The 24,426-nt window shown below is 48.5% G+C and overlaps 1 protein-coding gene across 3 annotated transcripts; it reads right to left on the bottom strand.

Annotated features, from left to right (window-relative positions):
* Positions 1-519: 519 nt before the first annotated feature.
* Positions 520-22,404, bottom strand: XIRP1 (xin actin binding repeat containing 1). 3 transcript variants are annotated; one of them, XM_079302938.1, is made up of 4 exons: positions 22,238-22,403; positions 11,925-12,076; positions 10,726-10,779; positions 520-9,141 (listed from the first exon to the last, which is right to left on the bottom strand). In XM_079302938.1, the coding sequence occupies exon 4, from the start codon at positions 9,139-9,141 to the stop codon at positions 1,489-1,491; it is 7,653 nt and encodes a 2,550-aa protein (XP_079159064.1). In that variant the 5' UTR covers positions 10,726-10,779; positions 11,925-12,076; positions 22,238-22,403; the 3' UTR covers positions 520-1,488. The 3 variants fall into 3 exon arrangements, with proteins under 3 accessions (XP_079159064.1, XP_079159066.1, XP_079159065.1); XM_079302940.1 differs by lacking the exon at positions 22,238-22,403 and adding an exon at positions 15,978-16,061; XM_079302939.1 differs by lacking the exon at positions 11,925-12,076 and having other exon boundaries at positions 22,238-22,404.
* Positions 22,405-24,426: the final 2,022 nt, after the last annotated feature.

The raw sequence follows: 24,426 nt of genomic DNA on the forward strand, positions 1-24,426 counted from the left end.
AGCTGGACTCCTTGAGGATCCCCTCCAAATCAGAATATGCTGTGATTCTGTGAGAAATCATCCAGTCCCTCCATGGGCTCCTCACATTCCCCACACCTGGAGAGATCTCCTTGCACCCTGAGCTCAGAGTGAGGTGAGCTGAGCACAGCAGTGAGTAAGGGCTGGAGTAAAGGGCTGCTCCTCCTTGTAAGGCTTGTGGGGGCCCAGCACCTCAGCTGCCTTGTCCCATGGGGGAAAAGGATACACACAAGTGTCCAGACCCTTCCTGGTGTGCCCACCCAGGCTCCACACACCTAAACAGAGCCCTGGACTGGGAGTCTGCATCACCCTGCACTCATTTTTCAGATAAGAGGATGAACACTCTGCTGCAGGGCTGATGATCCACCCACACCATACAGAAGATGTAGAACAAATCCCTCCAGCAACTTATGTGTGATTCAACTGGTCCATCAAGAGATGATTTCTAGGTATTTTCAGAGGAAACAGGCACTGAACAAAAGAAACTCGACCAGACCAAAGTATTTTTAGAGGTAAAGTTTACCGTCAGAAGGCAGCAATAGAAGTTAAAAAAAAAAAAAAAGCCACAAAAATCTAAAATCTTGAGTTGAGAATGTACAAAACAAAGTCATAATAATAAGAAAAACAGCTTTACAAAGTCTCAAAATGAATTTAAACAGTAAACATGTAGGAAAGCATGGAAAATCTAAAATAAGGGGTTTGTGTATACTGAATAATAAATTACAATTCTAGAAATAAAGAAAAGAAAGCAGTAACCATTCTGACTCAAGAATCTTTCATAGCATTTTTCTTTGGGGGAATGGCATTGATAGTAGCTGTGGGTCTTGGCTTTACAATTTCCAGTATCATCAAACACTTTCCAGGAACTGAAAAACAAACTGATAAATAACTCCCCCAAGTCCAAGAGTGACAAAAAACTCAATTTTTTTTTTTTCATTTTCTTTTCTTAATGGCTAAGAGAAAACATATCCAACCCACCCATCAATATGAGCTTGTGTGTATATATATATGTGTGTGTGTGTGTAGGATGCCCTTCTTAGAAAAAGAAGGTACCATAGAGGTGTTTGCTTGCCAATGACCAGATTGATTGGTTCTTTAATTGATCCTACCTATCCTTCCTTCTGCAGTAGTTCAGAGAAGCCTGATCCAACACCTCCAACCCCCACCAAACATTCTAGGGAAGTACCCCAAGGTGCCCATGGATGGATTTTTCCCTTGTGCTTCTAACAGTGCCAGGACTCTGGGTTGTGGTGCAGCACCAAGTCTGTCATGTTGGCCAGGTGAGAGCTGTTCTCCAGTGTCAGGGCAGGCTGCACTGTCCTGTCTGTGTGCAAACACCAAGACAATGACCCTGAGAAGTCCTTAGGGTGCAGGCAAATCCCTGTGTGTAATGTGGATGAAACAGGAGAAATGTTTATCGCAGCCTTTCTCTTTTGTCTTATACAATCCTCTCTTGTTCTCCAGAACCTCCTATTTCTTTGGCTTGGAGTTGCCAAAGGTGACAAACACCACTCCTGGCTCCTGAAAACTCCCGTTGGTGTGGAAATCTTCACCTGGGCTCTTCAGATACCTCTGAAACACAGGTGAGGCAGACACCTCATAGCGAGGATGAGAAACCACGTCGCACGTGGACGATGTCTGTGTCTCGGATTGCTTGGTGACTGTGGTGGACGAAGTGATGATTTTGTTTCCAAACTGGTCCATTTCCTCATACTGCTCCATGACAGTCCGGGTGGCCCCGTAGAGCTTGGACCCGTCAGGCCCTGTCTGCAGCTCCAGGATGCTTTTCTGCCTCCGTGGGTTTTGTGGGCTGGGGACGTTCAGGGAGCGGTATTCCGAAAAGCTGCCTTTCACCCCGCAGTGGCAGCTGTCTTTGGAGCTGTCCACAGAACCCTTCTCTTTGTCACTGCCTGGGTGGTTGGCATTGCCAGGCGTGTGCTGTTTCATAGAGCTCAGCCCAGCTTTTGTTTGGATGGGGTCTGGCTTCTTCTCCAAGGGTTTCGTGTCGTGCCCAGCAGACCCTGCTGAGGCGTGGTTATAGGAGCTAAAGCTGTTCTGAGCAGAAGCATCCCTCTTTCCTGGAGAGTCAAGACAGTCTGGTGAAGCTCCATCCTGGAGGGAATGTGCTGTCCTGGCTGATTCTGCTGGTTTCCTGGCAGCAGACTCGATGGTGATGTAGGAAGGAGAGGAGGGAGAGCTGACACGGGACTGAATGAGGCGGGGCACCTCGAGCTCTGCCTTGGCTGCCTCTGTCTTTTCTGCCACCTTTGCACTTTCCACAGATGCTGCTTCCCCTGTCTCCAGCACGACTTCCTCTTGCCTGGCTTTGCTGGAAACAATGCTGATTTTACGGATATTGCTACTGCTCACAGAACTTTGGGCACTCCCCAGAGACTCCTTGAACAGCCCTGAGAGCCCAGCAATGTCTGACTCAGACTTGAGGCTAGAAACAGAATAAATGGCTTTCTTGATGGCCTCCTCGATGTCCTGGATGCGGGCAAGCGTCTGCTCCTTCAGGTGGAGAATCTCAGCACTTGCTCTCTCCAGGTCCTCAAAAACCAGGTCCATGGAGGGGGCACTGTCAGCATCCTCCTTTGCCTCAGCCTTGTCCTGCTGCCTTGCCTTCTGGCGCACAACCCACTCGGGCACCTTCTCAAAGAAGCTCTTGAGAGCTTTCACATCCACCTTGCTTGTCTCCTCCTCAAACTCCCTCACTCTGGTCAAGATCTCTTGCAGCTGCTCCTGTCTCCTGAGGTTCTCAAAGATCTCCATAGCCTCCTTGACATTGCCTTTCATGATCTCCTCTTTGTGTACTGACAACCTCTTCCGACGCTCATCTTCCGTTTCTCTCTTTTTTTTCTCTCTCATAACAACTGCTGGCTTCTCCTGGGCAGGTGTCTCTTCCTCCCTGTCAGGACATTTCAGCTGCCTGCTGTTTCCCTGTTGGTGCTCCTCTAAGGAGTTCACTGCCTGATGATGGAAGGACATTGAATGAGACGTTTGTCTCCTCTCCTGCACCTGCCGCACGACTCTCTGACTATCCCACAATCCATAAGAATTAGAGACACTTTCCCTTTCCACCTTGGATGAGGCATTTTGTGTAGTGCCATCTCCTCTTTTTGGAGGGGTGTTTGGCTCAGTTTTTCCTGGCACATCCTGTGCCTGTGCTCTGCCAGGACAGGCTGGAGGTGACAGTGAAGAACACCCATTCTCCTCTCGGCACAGCTCTCCCTGCCTTTGAGCCACCTCTCCTGGGCATCTCCTTGGAGCAGCTGCTTTATCACTCATCACTCCCTGCTTGACTTCAAAACCAACCACTCCATTTTTCATTGGCTTTGAGGTCTCAGCACTGTCTGGTTCTACCTTTCCTTGTCTTCCTTTGCTGGCCTTGTACCTTTCTTCTGCTATTTGAAGAGGGGTTTTGGCAGTGTATTTTGGCATCTTTCTCTCAGGGTTTATACCCTGAACTGTGACAGACTTCTTCACAGATGTCTCTAGATTGCAGCATTTTGCTTGAACCTCTTCATAGCCTGATTGTTCATGAACTTCCATGCAGTTTAATCCCAGCTCTGTGGGGGAAGGCCTTGGCTTGCTGATCTCCCTCAAGCCTGAAGGTTTTGGAGGCAATGGTGGTGGGATGGGTTTTGTTGATCTGCTTGTGCTATTATTTGCAGAGGCAGAATGTGCCTCATGTAAAAGGTGCTCAGGTTTCGGAGGGGGAATAGGTTTTTTCCTGGGTAGGGCAGTAGTTTCTGGTTTTGGAGGAGGCCTGGGCTTCTCTGCAGGACTCTGGTCACTGGGTTTGCAGGACAGAGAAGGGAGAGGGGTCTGGAGTAGTGCAGAACATCCTGGGGCTTCATCTTTGCTGGTTGGTAATGGAAGGGCACCTTCTCTTGCTGCTTTAGTTGAGGGTGGGCAATGCTCTGCTTTCATCACAGCAACTGAGGGAGGAGGAGGAAAGTCATTATCAGCCTGTGACCCTGAAGCCACTACAGCAGTCTCGTTACTAGCCAGTTGAGTCTCATTTTTCTTTTTACACACAGAATAGGACTGCCCTGCATTTCTGTATATCATAGCAGCTTTAAAATCCCCTCTGGAGACATTAACGTTAGACTTTTCCAGCGACTGAAGTGTGGCTTTTAAATTACCTCGGACAACGTCCTCCTTTTCTACCAGGCGCTGTTCAGTGGCGGCACTTTGCAGTGCTCTGATAGCTGTCTGCACATCCCCTCTGACACCAACATCTCTTTCTTCTTGCACTGATTGCTCTTTGTAATCAGACTCAACACAAGGGTTTATATAGGTTTTCACAGGTGTGGCAGTATAAAGGCCATCCTTAATGCTAAAATCTCTACTGGGCACAACTTGGATTTCCTGGCTCAATAGTTGTCCTCCCTGTACTTCCTCAGAAGCACTGACCTTTTTGTGTGATGCTATGCTCTTCTGAGACACGCTTGTGTGGGTCTTGGATGCCTCCTGGACTCTGGTGGTGGTGGTCTTGGTGGCAGTGCTGCTGCTCTCCTGCTTGGTGGATGAAGAGTCCTGCTGGTGCACGGTCGACTGGAGGGTCGTGGTGCCCTGTGAGCTGACTGTCTGCTGCCTGCAGGCTGTGTGGACCTCCTCCCTGTTCCTCTGGAACTTGCTCTGAACGTGGTGCTGAATGTTTTTTGCTTCTGCTGTTGCCAGCCTCAGGCTTTGCATTGCAGCCTGAAGGTCAGTCCCCAGAGCCTTTTCTTCTGTCTGAGTCTGGCTGGCTTGCCCAGACACCACACTCTGCTGTTTCCCGTCCACTTCTGCCCTCTGAGCTGTCATTTGGGTTGGAAATCTACCTTGTACCATAGGTTTTGGCTCTTTCAATTGTGCAGTGGCGGCTTCTTCTTTCTCTGCCTTCTTGCTGGTGTCTGCAACCCTTTGGATTGACTTTGTGGTCACCTTCAGCCCTCCGGACAGAACTTCTTCCTTTGCCATGGCTGTGGGCAGGGACTTCCCAAAACATTGCACAGTGGTGCCTGTCACACCTGCTGCATGCACAGCCTCTCTCTCTAACACACCCTCTCTGCCCATGCTTTCACATACAAATCCCTTTTTTGCTCCCTCCACAGCCCCTGGCTCACCTCCTGCAATCACTTTCTCCATTTGTTCTTTATTTGGCAAGACATGCATGTTAGCCCCTGGCACAACCCGTGGGCCACTCTCCTCTGCGCCCTCCTCGGCTTGGGCAGAGATGAGGGATTGTATCTCTGACTCCTGCTGGAGATTCCTCAGATAGCTGAGGTCTCCCTTCTCGATGCAGCTCGCAAAAAGTTGGACATTTCCCTTCTCATTGTCCTCGCGCTTGATGGTGGCTGCTGCTTTCTGCTCCTGAGAAGAAGCCAACAAATTCCCAATCGTTGACTTCACATCCCCCTTGACGACTTTCTGCTGGACAGAATGGAACAGGAGGGAGTAGAGAGTCATCTTCACTGATCCTGACTTTGTCTCTTGCAGGACCATTCCCTTTTTGATGGAAGAATCTTGGCTGAGGAGACCCTGTAAGGCCTTGGCTACATCTCCACTCAAGTCCTCTTTGCCTTTATTGGCTTCACTCTGGTCCAGCAGCTGCAATGGGCTTACTTTGATCTTGCCCTCTCTGTCCTCCTCCACCAGCATGCTCTGTGCTTCCACATTGGTCCTGTGCAGGAGCTGCAGCATAATCCTTTGCAAGTGGCCCCCCACAATCTCCTCTTTCAGGATCTCTGGAGCTCCTGGGCTGCTGAGCTGGTACTTCACCATCTTCACACTCTCCATATCATTAGCTTCAATGAGGATCCCATCATGCTGGATAGCCTGGCAAGTGCAGAGAGTCTCTAAAGTCTCTTTCATGGTTCTTTCCTTCAGTTCTATTTCTATGCTACCTTCAGAAGCACTAAGTTTATCCAGGGGTGTGCTCTCAAAGAGCCACGTTGTGCTTTTCACATCTGCACGCGGGATCTCTTCTTGGGTCCCAGTGCTGGCTGTCACCTCTGTGTCCTTAAGGGTGTCCATGGGCTGGGTTTCAAACAACCAGGTGCAGCGTTTTACATCCCCTTTCTGGCTGTCCTCTCTCTGCACTGTGCTCATGGACGAGCTCCTCTCTGCGTCCCCGTACAGCGAGTCCACAGGATGGTTCTCAAAGAGCCAAGTGGATGTCCTCACGTCACCCCGCTGCACGTCACTGACACTCACCATCCTCACGTACTTCTTCTGGCCCACCTGCTGGGACTCAAAGAGCTGCTTGTTGGACTGAACATCTCCCTTCTGCACGTCATCCACTGTTCTGGGCACAGACAACTTTCCCCCTGAGAAGGAGTCAAGAGGCTCTGTCTCAAACCTCCAGCGGGCAGTCTGGACATCTCCTTTCTTGATGTCCTCTTGGGTGACAGCCCTAATCACAAACACCTCTTCTTCCTTCTTGATCTGGTCCAGGGGCTTGGTTTCAAACAACCACCGGGCACCTTTCATGTCACCTTTCATGATTTCTTCTTTCTGCACTGAGGTGACCTCATGGTATCCCCCCTCTTTGTCCTGGATAGCGTATAAAGGTTGGCTTTCAAAGAGCATTGTGCAAGACTTGACATTAGCTTTGCTCATGGTGTCTTTCTGGATCTTCTGGAGCTCTGTCTCATCCACTTTGTCATGGATTTGATCAAGGGAATAGGTCTCAAATACGAACCTTTTTCCTCCAATATCTCCCCCCTTGACATCCTTTTCAGGAGGTATTTCCTGGATGCCCTCAGAGCTGTCCTTCAGGGTGTCCATGGGGTAATTCTCAAAGAGCCATGTGAACTTGTGCACAGATCCAGCTTCAATTGTTCCAGCATCCTTCTGGGATTTCAGCTTGGTGGCTGTGTCCAAGGGCTTGGCTTCAAAGAACTCTTTCACTCTGGACACTTCCCCAGACTGGAACTCCACACGACTGGAGTACCGCATGGTTTTCTTCCGGTCAGCTTCGCTGGCAGTGCTGCTGCCCAAGGGCTCAGTCTCAAACAGGTGCCGGACAGTTTTGACATCCACTCCCTGTAATTCCTCCTGACTGTAGGCCTTACTGACTTGCAAATACTGCTCCTCCTGGCCTTTCAGGGAGTCCAGGGGCTGAGTCTCAAACATCCATGTGTAGGATTTCACATCTGCTTGGGGCACACCACCATCCTCCTCCTGCTTCTTCTCAGCCTTCTCGTACAGGGTGTGCATGGGCTGGGTCTCAAAGAGCCACCTGCAGGTCTTCACATCTCCCTTCTGGGAGATCTCCCTCTTCACTGAGGGGTGCTTCTCCCCTTCTGTGGCTTGGAGATGAATGACATCCATGGGCTGTGTTTCAAAGAGCCACTTGGCTGTCCTGACATCACCAGCCACCACCTCTTGTTTTGTGATCCCCCGTATTATATCCACCTTCTTGATGCTTTCATCAAACTGGTCCAGGGGCCTGGTTTCAAACATCCACTTGTAGTTCTTGACATCACCGCTGATGATCTGCTCTCTGCTTACAGAGGTGACTTCATGGAAATTGCCAAAGCTATCCTTGATGGCGTACAGGGGTGTTGTCTCAAACAGGATTTGGTTGGCTTTGACGTTGCCAGCTGGAATCTTCTCCTCCTCTTCTTTGGTGACGGGCTCAGCATCAGCCTGCTTAATGCTGTCTAAGGGGAGGGTCTCAAACAGGGTCTTGAAAGATTTCACGTCCCCTTTCACTACCTCTTCCATGCTGGTGGGTGGAATTTCTTCCTCAAATGCCTTGGAGATACTGCCAAGGGGACAGGTCTCAAAGACATGTTTTCTTTGCTTCACATCTCCCTTCTCCTCTGCTGTAAGCTCTACTTTTGTCAAACGTCCCACCTCAAAATTGTCTTTCAGGGTTTCCATTGGCTGTGTTTCGAAGAGCCAGAGTGTAGACTTGACATCACCTCCAATGACTTGTTCTTTGGCTACAACACTTTCTGAAGCTTCTCCTTTCAGGGAGTCAAGAGTCTGGGTCTCAAAGAGAAAACGCTGTTTGGTGACATCTGCCCCTGTGACAAAATCTGTCGAAGCCTTGAAGTCCTGTTCTTCTACTGTGATTTCTCTGATGGCATCCAGAGGCTGAGTTTCAAATATCCACCTTGCACCACTGACATCTGGCCTTCCAATTTCTTCCAGTGAGATCCCACGGATTATCTGCACTTTGGAAGTGTCCTTGTTGATGGTATCCAGGGGCTGAGTCTCAAAGAGCCAGCGAGCTGTCCTGACTGCATTGCTCTGAATTTCTTCTCGGCAGACAGACTTGATTTCATGGATAGTCCCACTTTTGTCTCTGATGGCACAGAGGGGCTCTGTTTGGAAGAGCCTGACAGTCTTCTTAACATCACCTTTAAGCTCCTGGATTTCTGACTTGAGTTGTAGGATGCTCTTCTCCTCCACTGAGGAGCAGCGTCCTATGGCATCCAAGGACTGTGCTTCAAAGAGCTGTTTGGCCCCTTTCACATCACCTCCCTGGACAGGCTCCTTGAGAACTGCCTCCTGCACCTCGGTTTCATCAGAATACAATTTATTTAATGTGTCCAATGGTTGGGTTTCAAAGAGCCACCGGGCAGTGCGAACATCCCCTCTGGCAAAGTCTGTTTCTGACACCTTGGCTGATGTTGTCAGGTTGTATCCATTTATGGACTGGCTTTCAAACCTCAGGGAAGTGCTTTTCACATCCCCACTGGGAATGATCTCTTCTTCTGTCAGCTTCTTTGTGGCTTGATGGTCCCCAATGGAGTCAAGCGCCCAGTTCTCAAAAATCCAGCGCATAGACTGAACTTCTCCTGGGAGAACTTTATCCAGGTTCACGGAGGCCTGTGCATTGGGATCCTCAGTGTTAAGCATTTCTGCCAGGTCCTCAGTCACAGCTTCCTCCAGGTTCTTCCTGAGCTCGGGGTGCATGTGCCTGTAGAGCCTCTTGAGCTCGTTCACCTGGCGCTGCTGGTAGAACTTGGAGAAGGCTTGCTTTGGAGGAGGCACAGGGAGTGCATTGAGATCCTGGCCCCCTGGAGCAACCACCTGCACAGAGCCAACGGCTGGAGGGGGAGGCAGGTCATCTTCCATTTTCTTGATGGCGACTTTAGATGATTTCTGAGCTTCTGACATCTTTGGGGAAACAGTTTTAAATGTCAGCATCACCTCTCACCCCCCATCCCCGTGGCTGTTAATGGAGTGAATGGCAAGGGGAAAAGCCAACAGGGGAAATCCATGCACCCAGTAAGCTCCATACCTTTGGTTCAGTAGCACACAGCACTCCAAAACATCACATCACTGCACACGCTGCAGGCTTGGTGTTAGCCCTGGTTCCACAGCAAAGCGAGGTCTCTAATCCAGCTCAGGTGGTTAGTCTACAATTCCCAGGACTCAGTCCAGCTAGAGCACAACAGAGGTGCACAATTTGGACTATGTGACCACAAGAGAAAGCGACCACAAGAAAGATAAGGCTGACTTAGAGAAGTCAGTGAAAAGTAAACTTCTCCCTCCTGCTGTCCAGTGTCCAGAACTGTGTGTCCCCAGCTGAGGACCTGCAGAGAGTCTGGGAATAAAAGATCTGGGTGCAGGTGAAAGTCAAGGAGCTATTTGTGAAGAGGTCTCAAGAAGAAAATGGGGAGAAGGAACCAAAGAGTCAAACAGAGCTGGTGAGGTAACATGATGAGCCTTTGGTAGCACTATGGGGTGCCCACTCACTGCTCAGGAGGGAGGGCTTGGGGAAGGATGTTCATGTGATTAATGGTTTCTTCCTTGCACTCAGAGGTGTGCCCCATGGCACCATCAGCACAAGAATAGATGCACATTTACACAGACTTAAATAAAGCTATTCTGACTTGCAGGCTTGTGCAGTCAGGAGGCTAACTAAGGTTAAGCTTGCAAACTGCTGATGATCTGTGCTGCCTGAGGAGGAAAAGCAAGGCTGAGGGACCAGAGGATGGGGTAGCACCTACAGATGGGGGCCAGTTAGGCCTGTTTATACTCAGTCAGACTGAGCTTATCTCACATTCACAGCAGTGTTGGTAGAGAAGTGAACAGAGTGAGCTGTGGTTGTCCAGCCTCCCTCTGAGCCTCCATTTTTGCAATTTCCCCCCTCAGTTTGTGCATCCTGAGCACCAAACACTGAACTGAATACCTGCAACCTGCACTGCCTGTGCATTTATCCACAGGGAAGGTGGCTGAAGCCTTTAATCATTGTCTAAAAGAGACTGTAATCCTGGTGGCTTTCCTTTCAGTAAACAGATCTGCTGACCCTTGGCATGCCTGTGCAGTTACGTCTGCAGAGTTATGCCTGGAATATTATTAGTTGTTGCTCAAAGCAATGGTGCACGGTGTTATTTCACTCTGTCACACACAGATTGTTCTGGCTAAAAATAAGTTTTGAACATTAGTAAAAGAAACCCACACTCAGAACACCAAAATCAGCATATTTTGCAGCGAGTGAAAAATATAAATCTTTTGCATGAGCCAACGTACTTGGAATGCACTTTTTAAAATAAAGGGTTTTTTTGTTTGGTTTTTTTTTTCCCTTTTCTTTTTAAATCTGTGAAGAACTTCTGAATGTGGGGAAGGGCAGCCGAGCAGCTGATAGCTATATTCAGCATGTAAGTGCTCCTGGCTGCCTTGTGTGGGTATTTAGATCACACTCACAGGCCACAAATATTTGGTTAGATAACGGTGCTTATCTTAAACATTTCCTACCTTGCTTTTTTTCTGTCTGTGGGGAGAGTGAATGGAGTTGTCCTTCACAGTACTCTGGAAAAGATATGAGGAGAATTCCATTAAACTGCACAGCAAGACACATTATCTGCATGTATATTTTTATATACTTATATGTACTAATTATATCAATTACAAAGAACTGAGAACTACGCAGGTGTAATTTTTGCTTTTGGTTCATTGGAAGTTCTGTAGAGTTGAGAAAGCAGTCTTATTCCAGGTTGATCAGATATATGTTTCCTAATATCTTAGTGAACAAACAAAACCTCAAATGTATTTTTTTAAAGTTGGGGGGAAAACAAAACCAGCACTAATTTCTCCAAAGTTTGATTTAGCCTATATTTTTCCTTACACTTCAATATTTTAAAAAATTAAACTGATCTACATTTGTAATTGAATTATGAATTGTGCAATTTATTGCTTTGTAATTTTAAGAAATTTTCTTTTCTAACCAGCTGTAATTTTCCAAATGCAGTCTCTACTTATTATTTTCAACTGAGACTGCTTCATCTGGACCTCTCCCTGATAAAAACTCAAGAGACTGCATCTCTGAATGGGGGCCCCATAAAAGGTTGAGAGTGTGAGGAAACATGGATGTGCCTGCAGGAAGGGTCCAGATATGAAATCCCATCCCATGTCATTCCTGGATCACCAGTGGAACTGGGGAAATGGGAAAAATATGCCTCATAACCCTTATATCCTGTATTATCCTGTGACATGATGATCAGGCTGAAGTGAAGGATTAAATCCCTTCATCCCATACTAAGGGGGATATAAACAGAGAAGCACAGGGAGGTTGCACTGCAAAGTTATGTTTGAATGTGGTGTATATGGACATATATAAGTATATATATATTGTGTGTGTGTGTTGGAATGGGGATAGCATGGAGACATTGCTCTGTACTAATTATTTCCTCCACGGATGTATGTGAATACAATTGTGCAAATAAAGAGGAAATCTTATTACGGGTAAACTGTATAGACTAGTGGATGTGGATGTGTGTGTGTGTGCATGTGTGAATTCAATAAGTATGTGATACTTGCAAGTGTTTGCACACATTTATCCTGGAAATGGTCACTTTAGGGAAACCAAGCGGCGTTTTTGAGGTTTACAAAGGCAGGGTGTCTGTCTCTGTGGCAGCGGGACATGGCTGGGATGCCGCGGGGGACGCGCTCCTTACCGGCTGCGCGGGGCTGGCGCCAGCAGCAGCTGTGTGTAAGAGGAACAGAGCCGACAGCTCCTTCACCGAGGGTGCACGGAGCCTCCCTCCTCCTCGCTGGGCTCTGGGGCTGGTGCTGCTTGATGGGTCTAAAAACGACCGTGCCCGATCATCTGGAACAGGGACAGACGTGTGCGGTGAGCCACGAGCCATGGACAGGACAGCAGGGCCAGCATCACTTTCCTGTCCCTGCTAGGTCTGTGGCACTGCACACCGAGTGATCGCCCAAAACTTAACACCACACTCTCCCAGTTCAGGGAGAAAAAACATAAATATTCCCATCTTCATGGGTGAGGTGGAGGCTGGATGAGAGTGATGCTTTGGCCCCATTCCTGCTTCCCTGGGCAAGGCCATCTCCAAACATGAGTGAGTCACGGGATGTGGAGGAGCTACACATACCCAGCTTGAGCCAATTCCTGCTTTTTTTGCACCCCTCTCTTATGGGTGTGCCTCACAAGCAGTTATATCCACTTATCTTTGCCTCTCCCCCAGGAGCTCATCTCAGGAGAGATGAGAAGGGTGAGACTTGAGGATGCAGTAGGGAGCCTTTGGTAAAACTATCAAAGTCTGCTCTGCATTTAGAGATTTGGTATTTTGAACTGCACCACCTCCCCAATGGAGCTTCAATTTTCAAATAAAAAAGCCACTCCAAAGTGTAGTTAAAACCCAGATGTGAGGATGGTTATCTCCAGCTCCCACCACAGACATACACAATACATAGAGCTTTACACCTATAGGGTGCATCTCAGCCCTCCAGGTTAGTCAGGGCTGTAATTTCTCTGTTCCCACTGTAAAAACACCAGAAGCTTCTCCCGTTCTCTGTGGGGCTTGTGCTGCTGCATTTGGATTTAGTGAGGTATTTGCAATGCTTTTGGTTTGAACAATGGGCTCTCTCTCCACAAATCCAGCTATTGCACAGCCAGGAAAGGGCTGATGTACTTTTTAATACATGCACTAGAAGCACTGCAGCCATTCCAGCATTCTTTGCCCTCAAACCTCAGTCCCTAAATCACGAGAATTAGAAAACAACAAACCTAATGACTCTTCTGCTTTGTGCTCTGCATTTTCAGTTGAGATTTTCAAGTCTTTCTCTAAAATACTGAAATAAACTTATTCTGGGTTTATTTCAAATTGACGAGAAGCAACTCTATACCCTAAAAATGTGCTTCAAATGAAATGCCAGTTCCTATAGGCACAAACATGCAAAAAGCCATGATGATAAGAGCAGAGGGACCTCAGTGACCTGTCAGACCCTGCCAGTGGTGCTGCTGGAAGGTGCCAAACCTCAAGATTTCTGTTCTCCTTTATTCCAGCTGTTCCTGCAGGTGTGCAAGCATTTTGATGCAGAACCAAGGCTGGATACATGGGGAAGCACTGGGATGCAATACAGATTTAGCTGCCCAGTTCTGCTGGAGGTCACTAGGACACCAGAGGAGGAAACAGAAGATATGTCCTTTTTTATTTTTTTTTTTGCTAAATCTCTATTTAATTATGGCACCTCTCTCTCTGATGTCTGCTGTACACAGCTTAAACATTGAGTCCAAGGGAATTATCTGTCTATAGCCACTGCAAGAGCAGACCTGGTGCATCCTGAGATAGTGTGTGAGGTTGCAATCATACTCTGGTTTCATTAGTTTCCCCCCATCCGCTCAATACACCCCAAACTTTTTTCTTTGCATGGTAATGAGATTTGGCTAAGTGCCCCAATAAGAGCAATGGGGAGAACTGGGCACAGTGAGCCTTGCTAGACTCAAGATAGGAAGGAAACCAAGCACACCTTTTCAGCCTTTCTGGCTGGGAAAATGAACACAAGCCCTTGGCTGTCTTGAAAACCACACCTAGGAGATGGGATCCCCTCATGGCAAGGCAGGGACCCTGCCTAGGCTGACACAAGTCCTGTTTTGGTGAGAAGTGCTTAGCAAAAGCATCCCTGTGTCCATGAGATGGGCTGGTGATGTTTAATGGTCTCCTCCCACCCCAGGCTGTGAGCATCACTGCTGGGATGATATAATTTGTACTGACCCGCAGGCCTGGAGGTTCACATGCTGCACAAAGAAAAGCAACATCCCCCTCCAGCCATGAACAAATAGTGCAGCTGAAGGAAGATTTCCAGTTCAGGCAGTGGGAAACAGCACAGTGTCAGTGTTGCCCGTTCTTTCACCCCTTAGCTTGGATGGATGAAAGGCCACGGGGCTTGTTTTAATGACAGATAAAATTAGATACAAGGCTTTTGTTGAAGGCATCGCCTTATCGCTGCCTTTGTTTTCTTTTCTTTTTTTTTCTTCTTCCCTTCTCATTTTTGAATATTTTTGTTAGCAGTGCACAGGCTGTGCACAGCCCTGTGTTTGCTTATCACTTCTCACAAAGCCTCCTGCCTCGGGGAAGGGCTGCTCCAACCCTCTGCGCTCGCACAATATCTGGTCTCTGCCTGACAAAACAGGCTTGTTGCCTCCCTCCAAATCCCTAATTATAGCTAAGAGCTGAGGAACTCCTGCTCGTTCTGCTGATGAGAAGGCTGAGCTGTGGCGTGTGAGGGGATAGTGACATCCCAGCAGCTCGGGGACATCTCAGGATCCCCTGCGAGGAGAGTGGAGCTCCTGGCTGGAGATGCTGAAGCACAGTGTCCTGGTTTGAAGGACAGGTGTCTGCCAATAAAGGCAGAAGATTCTCTTTGAAATAGAGAATATAAACCCCCTTCGTCCAAAATATTATTATCATTTTGAAATTAAGGGGCTCTCAGGCAAAGATATGGGAATAAGGAATAACAGTTATTTACTAGGAAAATTAAAACAGAAGTACAATATTACAAAGAACAGTCCCAAAACCACTGACAGAGTCAGAATACAACCTGACACCCTGCTGGAGCATCTCCCAGTGGGATGATGTAATTTTATCAGTCATACAGTGGGACTCAATGGCCCAGCAGCAGATGATCTGTTCCTGGAGGGAGGATGGGCTGTGGGAAGATAAAGATGATTGCCCTAGCTGGTTTAAAGATGGCCCATTAGCAGATAATATGTGCCAGGAGATCAGGGTCACTGCCCCACCCGGCTGCAGCAGATGGGGACAGAATTCACATTTCTGGCACATCCTGTATTGCAACCCAAGACACACAGCTAAAAGCTGCTATGCACATCAGGCTTAGGGTGATATTTGCTGTGTAAGAGGTGCAAGCCCAATCTGAAACCTGTGTCAGGCCCCAAATTTCTGCCTCTCTGAGCCAAAGGGCTCTGCTGGTGCTCGGCATCCCTGCGGCGCTGAGCGCCGCGTCCCGCGCTGATCGACTGCGCGACTGTTAAACACGACACTGCAGGCATCAAAGCATCCCCTGAGAGCTAAAATAGCAGGAAAAGATCTCCCCAAACCCCCCTCCTGCTGTCCCACCCAGCGGCTGGCTCCATGTCCAAATGAAGGACACAAGGAATGCTCCTCCCTGCTGCTCGTCGGCAAAATGTCCTTGGTGCCGGCGTCTGGCGCCGGATGAATCTGCACATTTTGTGCGAGGGGTTGCAATGTTTGGACTGCCCATAAGGAGCAGCTGTCGGGCTCTTTGAGCTCTTCCCATGCCCCACGTATTTGCGGGTCGGGCTTGGTTTACAGCCTCTCTGTCCCCTAAGTCACAGTCCAGACACAGAGACTTGCAACAGGGGAAAATAATTCCTTGTATTCTTTTGTGCTCACTGATCTTTCTAAACACAGGGGGAGAAGGCAAGGCAATGGGAGGAAAAGACTCTTAAATATTCATCTAAAAATTCACTCACTTCCTCTTCAATTATTGTCCATAAATCACTCAACTGCTCTGTCTCCTGCTGGAGATAATATTGCAGGTCGCTTGAACCAGAATCATCTTACACCTGGCAGCCAGCTCCTAACAAGTGGAAAACAAATCACCAACAAAACCTCTGCCCCCTCCCTCCCCTGAGAAAACCCCATCTCACCAGCAACAGGGCAGCTCTGTCTCACTCTACTTTCTATTTAAACCACTTTATCCTACGAACAAACAATTCTACCCACCTGTCGGTGTCCACCACCTCTGCTGCTGGCACTCCTTCACAGCCAGGCTCCCACCACCAACCCCAGTGAGCTGCCGAGTGCCTGAGTCACCTATTAAAAAAGGAAGCTGCAAGCTCAGCACCAGTCTCCCGGGTCGCCTGGCCAACCACATGTCATCAGCTGTGCTCCCAAAATCAGCCGCCCTGAGCAAACACAGCTGCTAAGCAAAGCCCTTTGTGTCGCCCCACGGTGCCCCGGGAACTGGGGGTTGTGTAACAGGGCTGGGATGGGATGGGATGGGATGGGATGGGATGGGATGGGATGGGATGGGATGGGATGGGATGGGATGGGATGGGATGGGATGGGGTGGGATGGGATGGGATGGGATGGGATGGGATGGGATGGGATGGGATGGGATGGGATGGGATGGGATGGGATGGGATGGGATGGGATGAGATGGGGGCTTGCAGGAACCAGAAGAGAAGGGATGGCCCTGTGGGGCAAGTTCTGCCATGGTCCCGTGCCTTTCCATTGCTCACTGATGGTGCAGTGATGCAAAGGGCATCTCCTGAATCCAGCATCCTCCATCCCCTGCTTGACTTTGCTGCTCTGCAGGAAATTTTGGGTTTGCCATGTTGGCCTGACATGTGCCATGGAGCACAGATGTGTTGTGGTCTCATGTCTTGGCTAAGCCACAGCTCCAGTACCACAATATGTTTGGTGCACCCCATGGTGCAGGACCCAAACCCAAATCTCAGAGGTCAGTAGGAGCAGAAACTCATGTCCTGAAACTCCTTAGCACCGAGGGAGTAAGGGCAGGAAAACAAGTGATTTCTTCAGATTGTGAAAGCAAATGTCTATTCCGAGGGGATGGAAGCAAACTGACAAGGAAATGCTGCTTTTTTGGCTCTCTGACTGGTTGTTTTTGGGAATTTGGGGATCCCCTAAGATCAGCCAAGGGTTACCTCCATCAGATAGTCACTACCAGCTCAGCTTCCTGACCCAGGAGTGTGTGACACCCCTGTGTGACTGGACATGTCCCCAGTCCATGCTGTTCACCCACATCAGCACCTCACTGACCTGTCCCAAAGGTGGAAGCACATCCCTGCAGATGGGGACCCCATTTCTAAGTGCCTCTGCCCTTGGATGTGGCAGCTGCATGTGCAGAACCACATCTGTCCCAGTTTTTCTCCCCAGAGAATCAGTTCCTTGACAAAAGTGACTCCTAAAAATATTCAGCACAGCTCCATGGCTGGGCTGTGGGAATTTGCATGGATGGGTGAGCAGCCATAAAAGCTGCCTGGGAAACCAGTGCTGCTGCTTAATCCAGGAGCCAGGCAGCCCATTGGGGGTGCTCAGTCAGTGGGGAAAGGTTTAAATCTCTGCCCTAACCCCCCTGCCAGTGGCCCTGGTCCACAGGGAAGCTCTGCCAGAGGGGACACACTCTGAGGGAGGTGTGGGAAGCAGGGCAGGTCCCTGCTGCCCCAGTTTGGAGGCTGCTGAAAAGGTGAGTGGTTCTGGGATGCTTCACTGGTGGGTGGGAAGGGAAGGGTAATCCTGGGACAGCAAGGATTTGGGCAGGAGAGAATCTCTCTGTTCCTCACTGCCCTCATGACCCACTCATGAGGCTTTAGAGAGTGTTAAAATAGCATCTGTTTTTTTGGAAGGAAGGGGAAAAAAGGTGGGACAGAGATGCAACAGGGAGCATGGATGGAATTTTGGAATCTAGCAAAGGCTGAGGAGCAGTCATGCTCTAAAACACTCTGCTCACCCTCACGGGTGCTCCCTCCTGATGCCCGGATCACACTTTGTTCTCTTTTCAAACCACAGTACCTTCTCTCATTTTCAGCCCTACAAAGGACTGTGAGTGTTTGAAATTCAAGCTTTTTCTTTCTGCAGTGGGTCGGCCCATTATGTGCCAGAGTGGCAATTGTAAACATGTTCTTTTTACATGGAATTCATGTGGTGTTTTACTGGCTTGGTCCAAGAGTACCTGTTATAACTATATGGGCTAGGAATCAACCTTTAAAAGCAAGTACTGAGATTTTCTCATGCTCACCTACCAACTCAGATATAAGAACAGCACTGATAACAGTTGGATGATTAATGAAAATCATACAAATTAACAAGGCTTTTCTTTTTCTGATTCCAAATTTTCATGAATATACCTTGTCTTTTCAAATAAATTTGTCCAGCATCACATACAATAGATCCCTGATTTGGAGGTGGGGAGCCCTGCTGCTGTAGAACATAAATGTAAAGGCTAACACATATCAAATAAATATAAATCATTCCCTTTTGAAATGGTTTAAGAGAGATTTTGCCCTCTCTGCAAGGCATTTCCTGCGATGATTAGATAGAGAGTTAATAGGTGCTTTCTGGGATGGGAAATGGGCTGAAAAGAAAAGCACTAGAAACAGAGGAAGGTGCTAGACAAAGAAGTAAAATAAAATAATGTAACTAAAGACCAGCTGTGCTCAAGAGGAAATGAGATTTAAATGACCATTTCATCCATTAGGATTTTTCTACTAATTATAGTAAAATAATTAACGTTTTTGCACATGTATAAAGTTGCATTTGCAAATCTGAGAGGGTCAGAAGCAGTGAAAGAAAAAAAAAAGTGTCTTGTTTCCTGCCCTTGATTTTCAAAATCAGATCTCTTTCCATTTCCCAGAACCTCCAAACAGAAGGTTCACAATCTTTGGTCACTTCTGCAAATGTTTTTGGCTCTTCAGTGTCAGCTGGAATGTCCTTTGAAGGAGCAGCATCAGGACCCCCCAGGTAATTTAAAGAGCTTCTGAGAAGAATTGGGAAAATATAGCTTTAGGCAGAGCTGAGTATCTGCCCCAAGGCAGCTCGGGGCTATTTCTGGGCTGTGCAAAAATCCAGGAATGTGGAGGACTCTATTCTGGGCACCAAAAAAATGCCAAGAAGCTCTGTTGAGAGACAGCTGCAGTGGCATTGCTGTCTGGGGACATGGCCTTCCTGCGTGGGCCAACTGCTGTGGGCTTGTCTTTCCTTAGGGAGGGTTCCAGCATCATCCCATCACCCCATTTCACTATCATCCATCACCCCATTACACTATCATCCATCACCCTATCGCCCATCACCCCATCACCCCATCACTCCATCACCCTATCACCCATCACCCCATCACCCCATCACCCTATCACTCCATCACCCCATTACACTATCATCCATCACCCCATCACTCCATCACCCCATCACTCCATCAAACTATCATCCATCACCCCGTTACCCCATTACCCTATTACCCCATTACCCCATGACACTATCATCCATCACCCCATTACACTATCATTCATCACCCCATCACCCTATTACTCCATCACTCCATCAAACCCATCACCCTATCACCCATCACCCTGTTACTCCATTACCCTATCACCAATCACCCATTACCCCATCACCCATCACCCATCGCCCTATCACCCATCACCCATCACCCTGTTACTCCATCACCCCATCACCTCATTACCCTATCACCTCATTACCCTATCACCTCATTACCCTATCAGCCAATCACCCTATTACCTCATCAACCTATCACCTCCTCACCCCATTACCTCATAACCCCATCACCCCATCACCCCATCACCGCATTACCCCATTACCCCATTGCCCCATAACCCCATAACTCCATAACCCTATAGCCCTATAACCCCACTACTCCATAACCCCATCACCCTATCACCCATCCCCCCCTCACCCCATTACCCCCTCACCCCACTATCCCATCCCCCCCTCACCCCATCACCCCCTCACCCCACGGTTTGGGTACCGAGGGCTGCAGGGGGAGGTGGGTGCAGCCCCGACTGTGCCCTCGGCTTTGTGTCGTTCTCTGTGTCCCTCTGCCGAGTGACTAAAGGGTTAATAAAGGCCGAGTGGGTGTTTAGTGACTGTCCCCGGCTGTGTGTCACTGGGGGTGTCCAGCCCTGCCTCTGACACGGTTCTCGTACCCTCCAGCAGCTCTTTATCTGCTATTCACAGCAGGGTTTTCACTGGAATGGTGATAAACACCCCTGCTTGCATCCATTCCGTTTCTCTATCTCCCCTATGCCACGATCAGCACCACTTTTACCCCTAACCCCTCTCCCAGGATCTTTTCCTTCCTGCAGTGCAGCATCTCAGCCCCCTCAGCCTGGAGTTGAGTGTGACCATTCATGATACCACTTCCCTTCCTCTAAAACCCCCTGCAACACCCAGCTCCCCCCTGGAACAGCCTCATCCTGGGGACAGGGCTCCTTGGCATGCCCCAAATACCAGACCTTTTAAGGGAAGCCCTCTGCCACCCCTCTGCAGAGATACCTTGGGAATGTGTGTGCAGGCAGAGCCCGGGGAGCATCCCCAGCCTCCCATCCTGCTGGGATCCCGGCTGGGATCAGGGACAGGGCTGTGCCCTGCATCTCCCAGCATTTCTCTGCCTGCCATGGTGTTTACTGGGGGCATTGCAGGGATTCCACATGCCCTGAGGAGCTGCAGGGCCCTGCTTTGCTTTTCTATTCTTGTCCTGGTGTTTCCATGCTGCTGTCGGCTCTTTATCACCCACAGCCAAGAAAACTTAATACTGTTTTGGACCAAGAAAGAGTCACACCCCAAACCAAATTAGCAGCATCCTTTAAAGAGAAAACTCCAAACCTACTTGTAGCTACTGAGATTCCTGGGAATTTCCATTTGTTTCTGGGTAAGACAAATTGCCAGCAAGAATATGGGAGAGGAGAGAAATGGTTGGATTGAAAGTGTAAGGTACAGTAGTGCAAGAAAAGATTCCCACTACTCTGTTCAGACCCAGTCTGGGACTTTCACCAGTGCTAAAGAAGGATTGTCTCCCTCTTTCTCCCTCCCTGCCTGGTTTCCCCACAAAAGAAAGCTTCTGTATGCTGTAGAATAAACTGAGTCTCTCCAAGGGCTGAGCACAGCCTTTGCAAGATGTTCCTAGAAATGTCCACGCATGCTGAATCCCTGAATTGCCACTAGTGAATCATCTACCACTTTGCCTGAACAAAAGTATTGATTTTAATATTTTGCCTCTTCTCTCAAAGTGATATCTATACCTGAGACAGGGAAAGAAAGACAACTCCATCTTTCCCTAAATCCCTGATTTCTAACAAAAATCTGAAGCTACTTCACTTTTTTTTTTTTTTTTTAGATAAAAGATTTGAGTGAAAACTGGAGACCTGGAGGGAACTGGGGCAAGCTACAGAATTTCTGTCATTCTCACAGGCATCAGCTGGATGTGAATCTCAGAAGGAAACATTGGCCATCAACAAATGCATGAGCTGAAAAAAATACTGCTTTCAGCTCAGGTCAGGCCTTCCCCACTGAGGGACATCCCCAGGGCTGGACCTGGAGTCCTGGCTCTCCTGGTGACCAGGGGACAGCCCTTAGAGCCAAAAGGCAAATGGATAATCAGGTGTGAGACACACATGTGATCACACAGGGGCACATCTCCTCCATTCTAGAGTGATGCAGGTTTTTGGAATGTTCTTCCACACATGTGAGCACAATCAGGGAGTGGGGTCCATACCCCATGTTAATGCTGCTGACCCCACAGGCTCATGAAGCTCTTTGTTTGGCTCAGGGTCACAAATATATTCTGCTCTCTCTGGAGGCAGAGATTGAAGAGAGAGGGAAAGAAATTCCCTCCTTAACTAATTCTTCCTTGCCTTCTGTTCCCTAGGGATGTGAGGTGAAGCAAAGCTCATTTCCTTCTGAGCAGTCCATGTTTTGGTGCCTCCCCACTGCCAGTCCTGAACAAGATTTGGGTCTGGAAGGTGTCCCCTCCACCTCCAGCATCCCCCTGGCTCAATTGGATCCCACAGAGATTATTTCCCCTAATTGTGCTCAAAGGGATCAGAGTAATAAATAACAGGGTTTGGGTTTTTTTTTGGGGAGAGAGTAGACAGTCAGATCTGTTCCCATGAATTTAACCTTCAGAGCTGGGATTTTCAGCATTTTAGGACAGAAGAAAAGCACACAGTTACAATGCTCTGTTTCTGTCTAGAACACATCCAGGTGCCCTAAACCATGGTCTTGAACCAAACCAAAGCCACCATACCTGGAACACACCTGCAGCACAGAGCAGGATTTACCAGGCTCTGGGTCAGCAGAATAAAATCCATGGCTTTCCATGAGCTGCAACAGTGCTTTTACAGCATGAAACACTAAACATCCTCCTTTGCCCTGCATTTTAGGACCAGTCTGAGGTTCATATTCATGCAACATTTCACTCCATTCTAATCTACCCCAGAATTACTTACAGGGAGGTCTCTGCAGTCCCAACAGGTGAGTCACGTCTCAGACAGCCCCAGTGGAAAATCTGTGTGAAAGCCAGGCCAGGCAGCCCTTTGTGTATCCCAAAAGGAGCCCTGCTCCACACCTCACACCCTCAGTCCTGGTCACTGCCTCCCAGTGGTCTCTGGCAGCTGGTTTTATCTCAGATTGCTGGGCTATGTTGAGAGGATGAACCACTTGGTCTATTTTTAGGGAACAGTGAAATTGCTCTTCCACCAGGCTGAGTCAATCATGAGTCCCAGCAATCCTGCACAGGGGCTGGGAAAGGCTGGGGCCCTGGCCTATTTTCAGAATTTATTCATTCAAAATACCCCTGGTGTAACCTGGTATGGGACAGTGGTGCAGCAGGGAAGAGGCATTTCCCTGACTCACTGTCATGTCCTCTGATCCTCACAGCCCTCTGTCACCTCTGGCCACAGAAAAAAATTAAGAGAGAAGCTAGTAAGGTGAGAGGTATTACCTACTTTACTGGTTCCCTATTTCCTTATCAGTTCCATAATTTTAGAAACAAGAATAAAAAAAATTACTTTGGGAATGTGACTAAAGAAAGGCAACCACTCTAGCTGCTTTATGGTAAGCTGGAAATTGCTCCAATCATTGCAGCAGTGTGGTGCCACAGGTAGCTGCTCTGGAAAGTGTTTGGAGAGGGATGATAATAAAACACTCAAACCTGGAGGACTCAGCTGGGCAAAGGGTACTATTTTTAGGATGTTAATGGTGTAATGTAAAACTCTGTGCCAGAGCTGGTGATCTTGCCTGGCCAAGCTAATTTGCAATTACAAACATAACCAGAGGCTCTGGGGGTGGTTTTCAGAGTCCCAGCAGGCTGGGATACCAATTTCACTGTACCCAGTGACATTGACCCAGGCCCAGCTGTTCTCTCACTGCTTTTCTTTTCTGACACCTTTAGAGAGTGTGTATTTGAGAACATCACCCTGTGGCAATGGAAGATGTGCCTTGGCTGTGCCAGTACGAGAAGTCCCCATCACCTCAGATAAAACACTCCATGCTCTTTGTTGCAAGAGGCCAAGCAACTGATGCAGATTTTCCAGTTTCACAGAATCCCAGAGTGAATCCAGAGTGGTTTGGGTTGGAAGGGACATCAAAAAATCATCCAGTTCCCAACCCTTGCCATGGACAGGGACACTTTCCACTAGACCAGGTTACTCAAGGTCCCATCCAATCTGGCCATGAGCACTTCCAGGGTTGGGGCATCTACAAATTCTCTGGGCATTTCAATGCCTCACTACCTTCTGAGTAAAGGGTTTTTTCCCAACATCTAATCTAAATCTCTCCTCTTTAAGATTTAAATAATTCCCCCTTCTCCTCTCACTATGTGCCCAGGTAAAAGGTTCCTTTCCCTCATTTTGTAAGACCCCTTTAAGTAGTGAGATGTTTAAGCTTTTTATGCATTTCTGCTGAATAGTTTAGCTGGACTTCTACAGGGCTGTTTGGAGGGGCTGCTGCCCTCTGTCCCCCCTCTGGGTCTGCAGGTATCAGAAGATGCTGCACATCACCCAGACTGCAGTGCAGCATGAGCTGTGGTTTCCTTGCCAGCATCACATCCCATCTCAACATGTCCAGATGCAGATGAACATCTGTTTTCACTGAGGCTCCTGGAAGGGCCCAGCTCCTCTCTACCACAGCCCAGTTTCTTTAATCATCCTGCAGGGCTATGAGTTGCTGTTCCCCTGCTGTCTGTGTAAAGCCTGATGCCTCTGGAGATCATCACTCCTCCTTCTGATGTGGTCTCTGTGTTCTTTGTTGCTTCATTCCAAAAATGAGGATCAGACAAAGAGCTGTCAGGCAGGTGACAGGCAGGTTTTACCCAGCCAGGTGTTGGGGCAGAGGACTGGGGGTGTCAGGGCTGTCAGCAAACACACACCCACTCTGGTAGCACCAAGTGGGTGGCAGTGGTGTCTGCAAACACAGCAGCACACTGGGAACTGAGATATTTATCCCATGTGGATGAAGGGACATAAATGCAGGAGGTGAAGGGCAGGGCAGATCAGCTCAGTCAGCAGCTGGCAGTGGGTGTTTGTGTGTCATTCCTGCCTGAGCCTGGCAGGAGCACACAGGATGTGAGTGTATGTTTGTGTGGAGCTCTGTTTTCATCTGCAGCATCTCTGTGTTCTGTCTGCACACATAGCTGCTG

This window comes from Erithacus rubecula (assembly GCF_903797595.1).
Source record: "Erithacus rubecula genome assembly, chromosome: 3".
NCBI classification, from domain to species: Eukaryota; Metazoa; Chordata; class Aves; order Passeriformes; family Muscicapidae; genus Erithacus; species Erithacus rubecula.

Coding starts and splice junctions, on each gene's coding strand:
- XIRP1 (XM_079302939.1), bottom strand. CDS start 9,141: ATGTCAGAAGCTCAGAAATCATCTAAAGTCGCCATCAAGAAAATGGAA.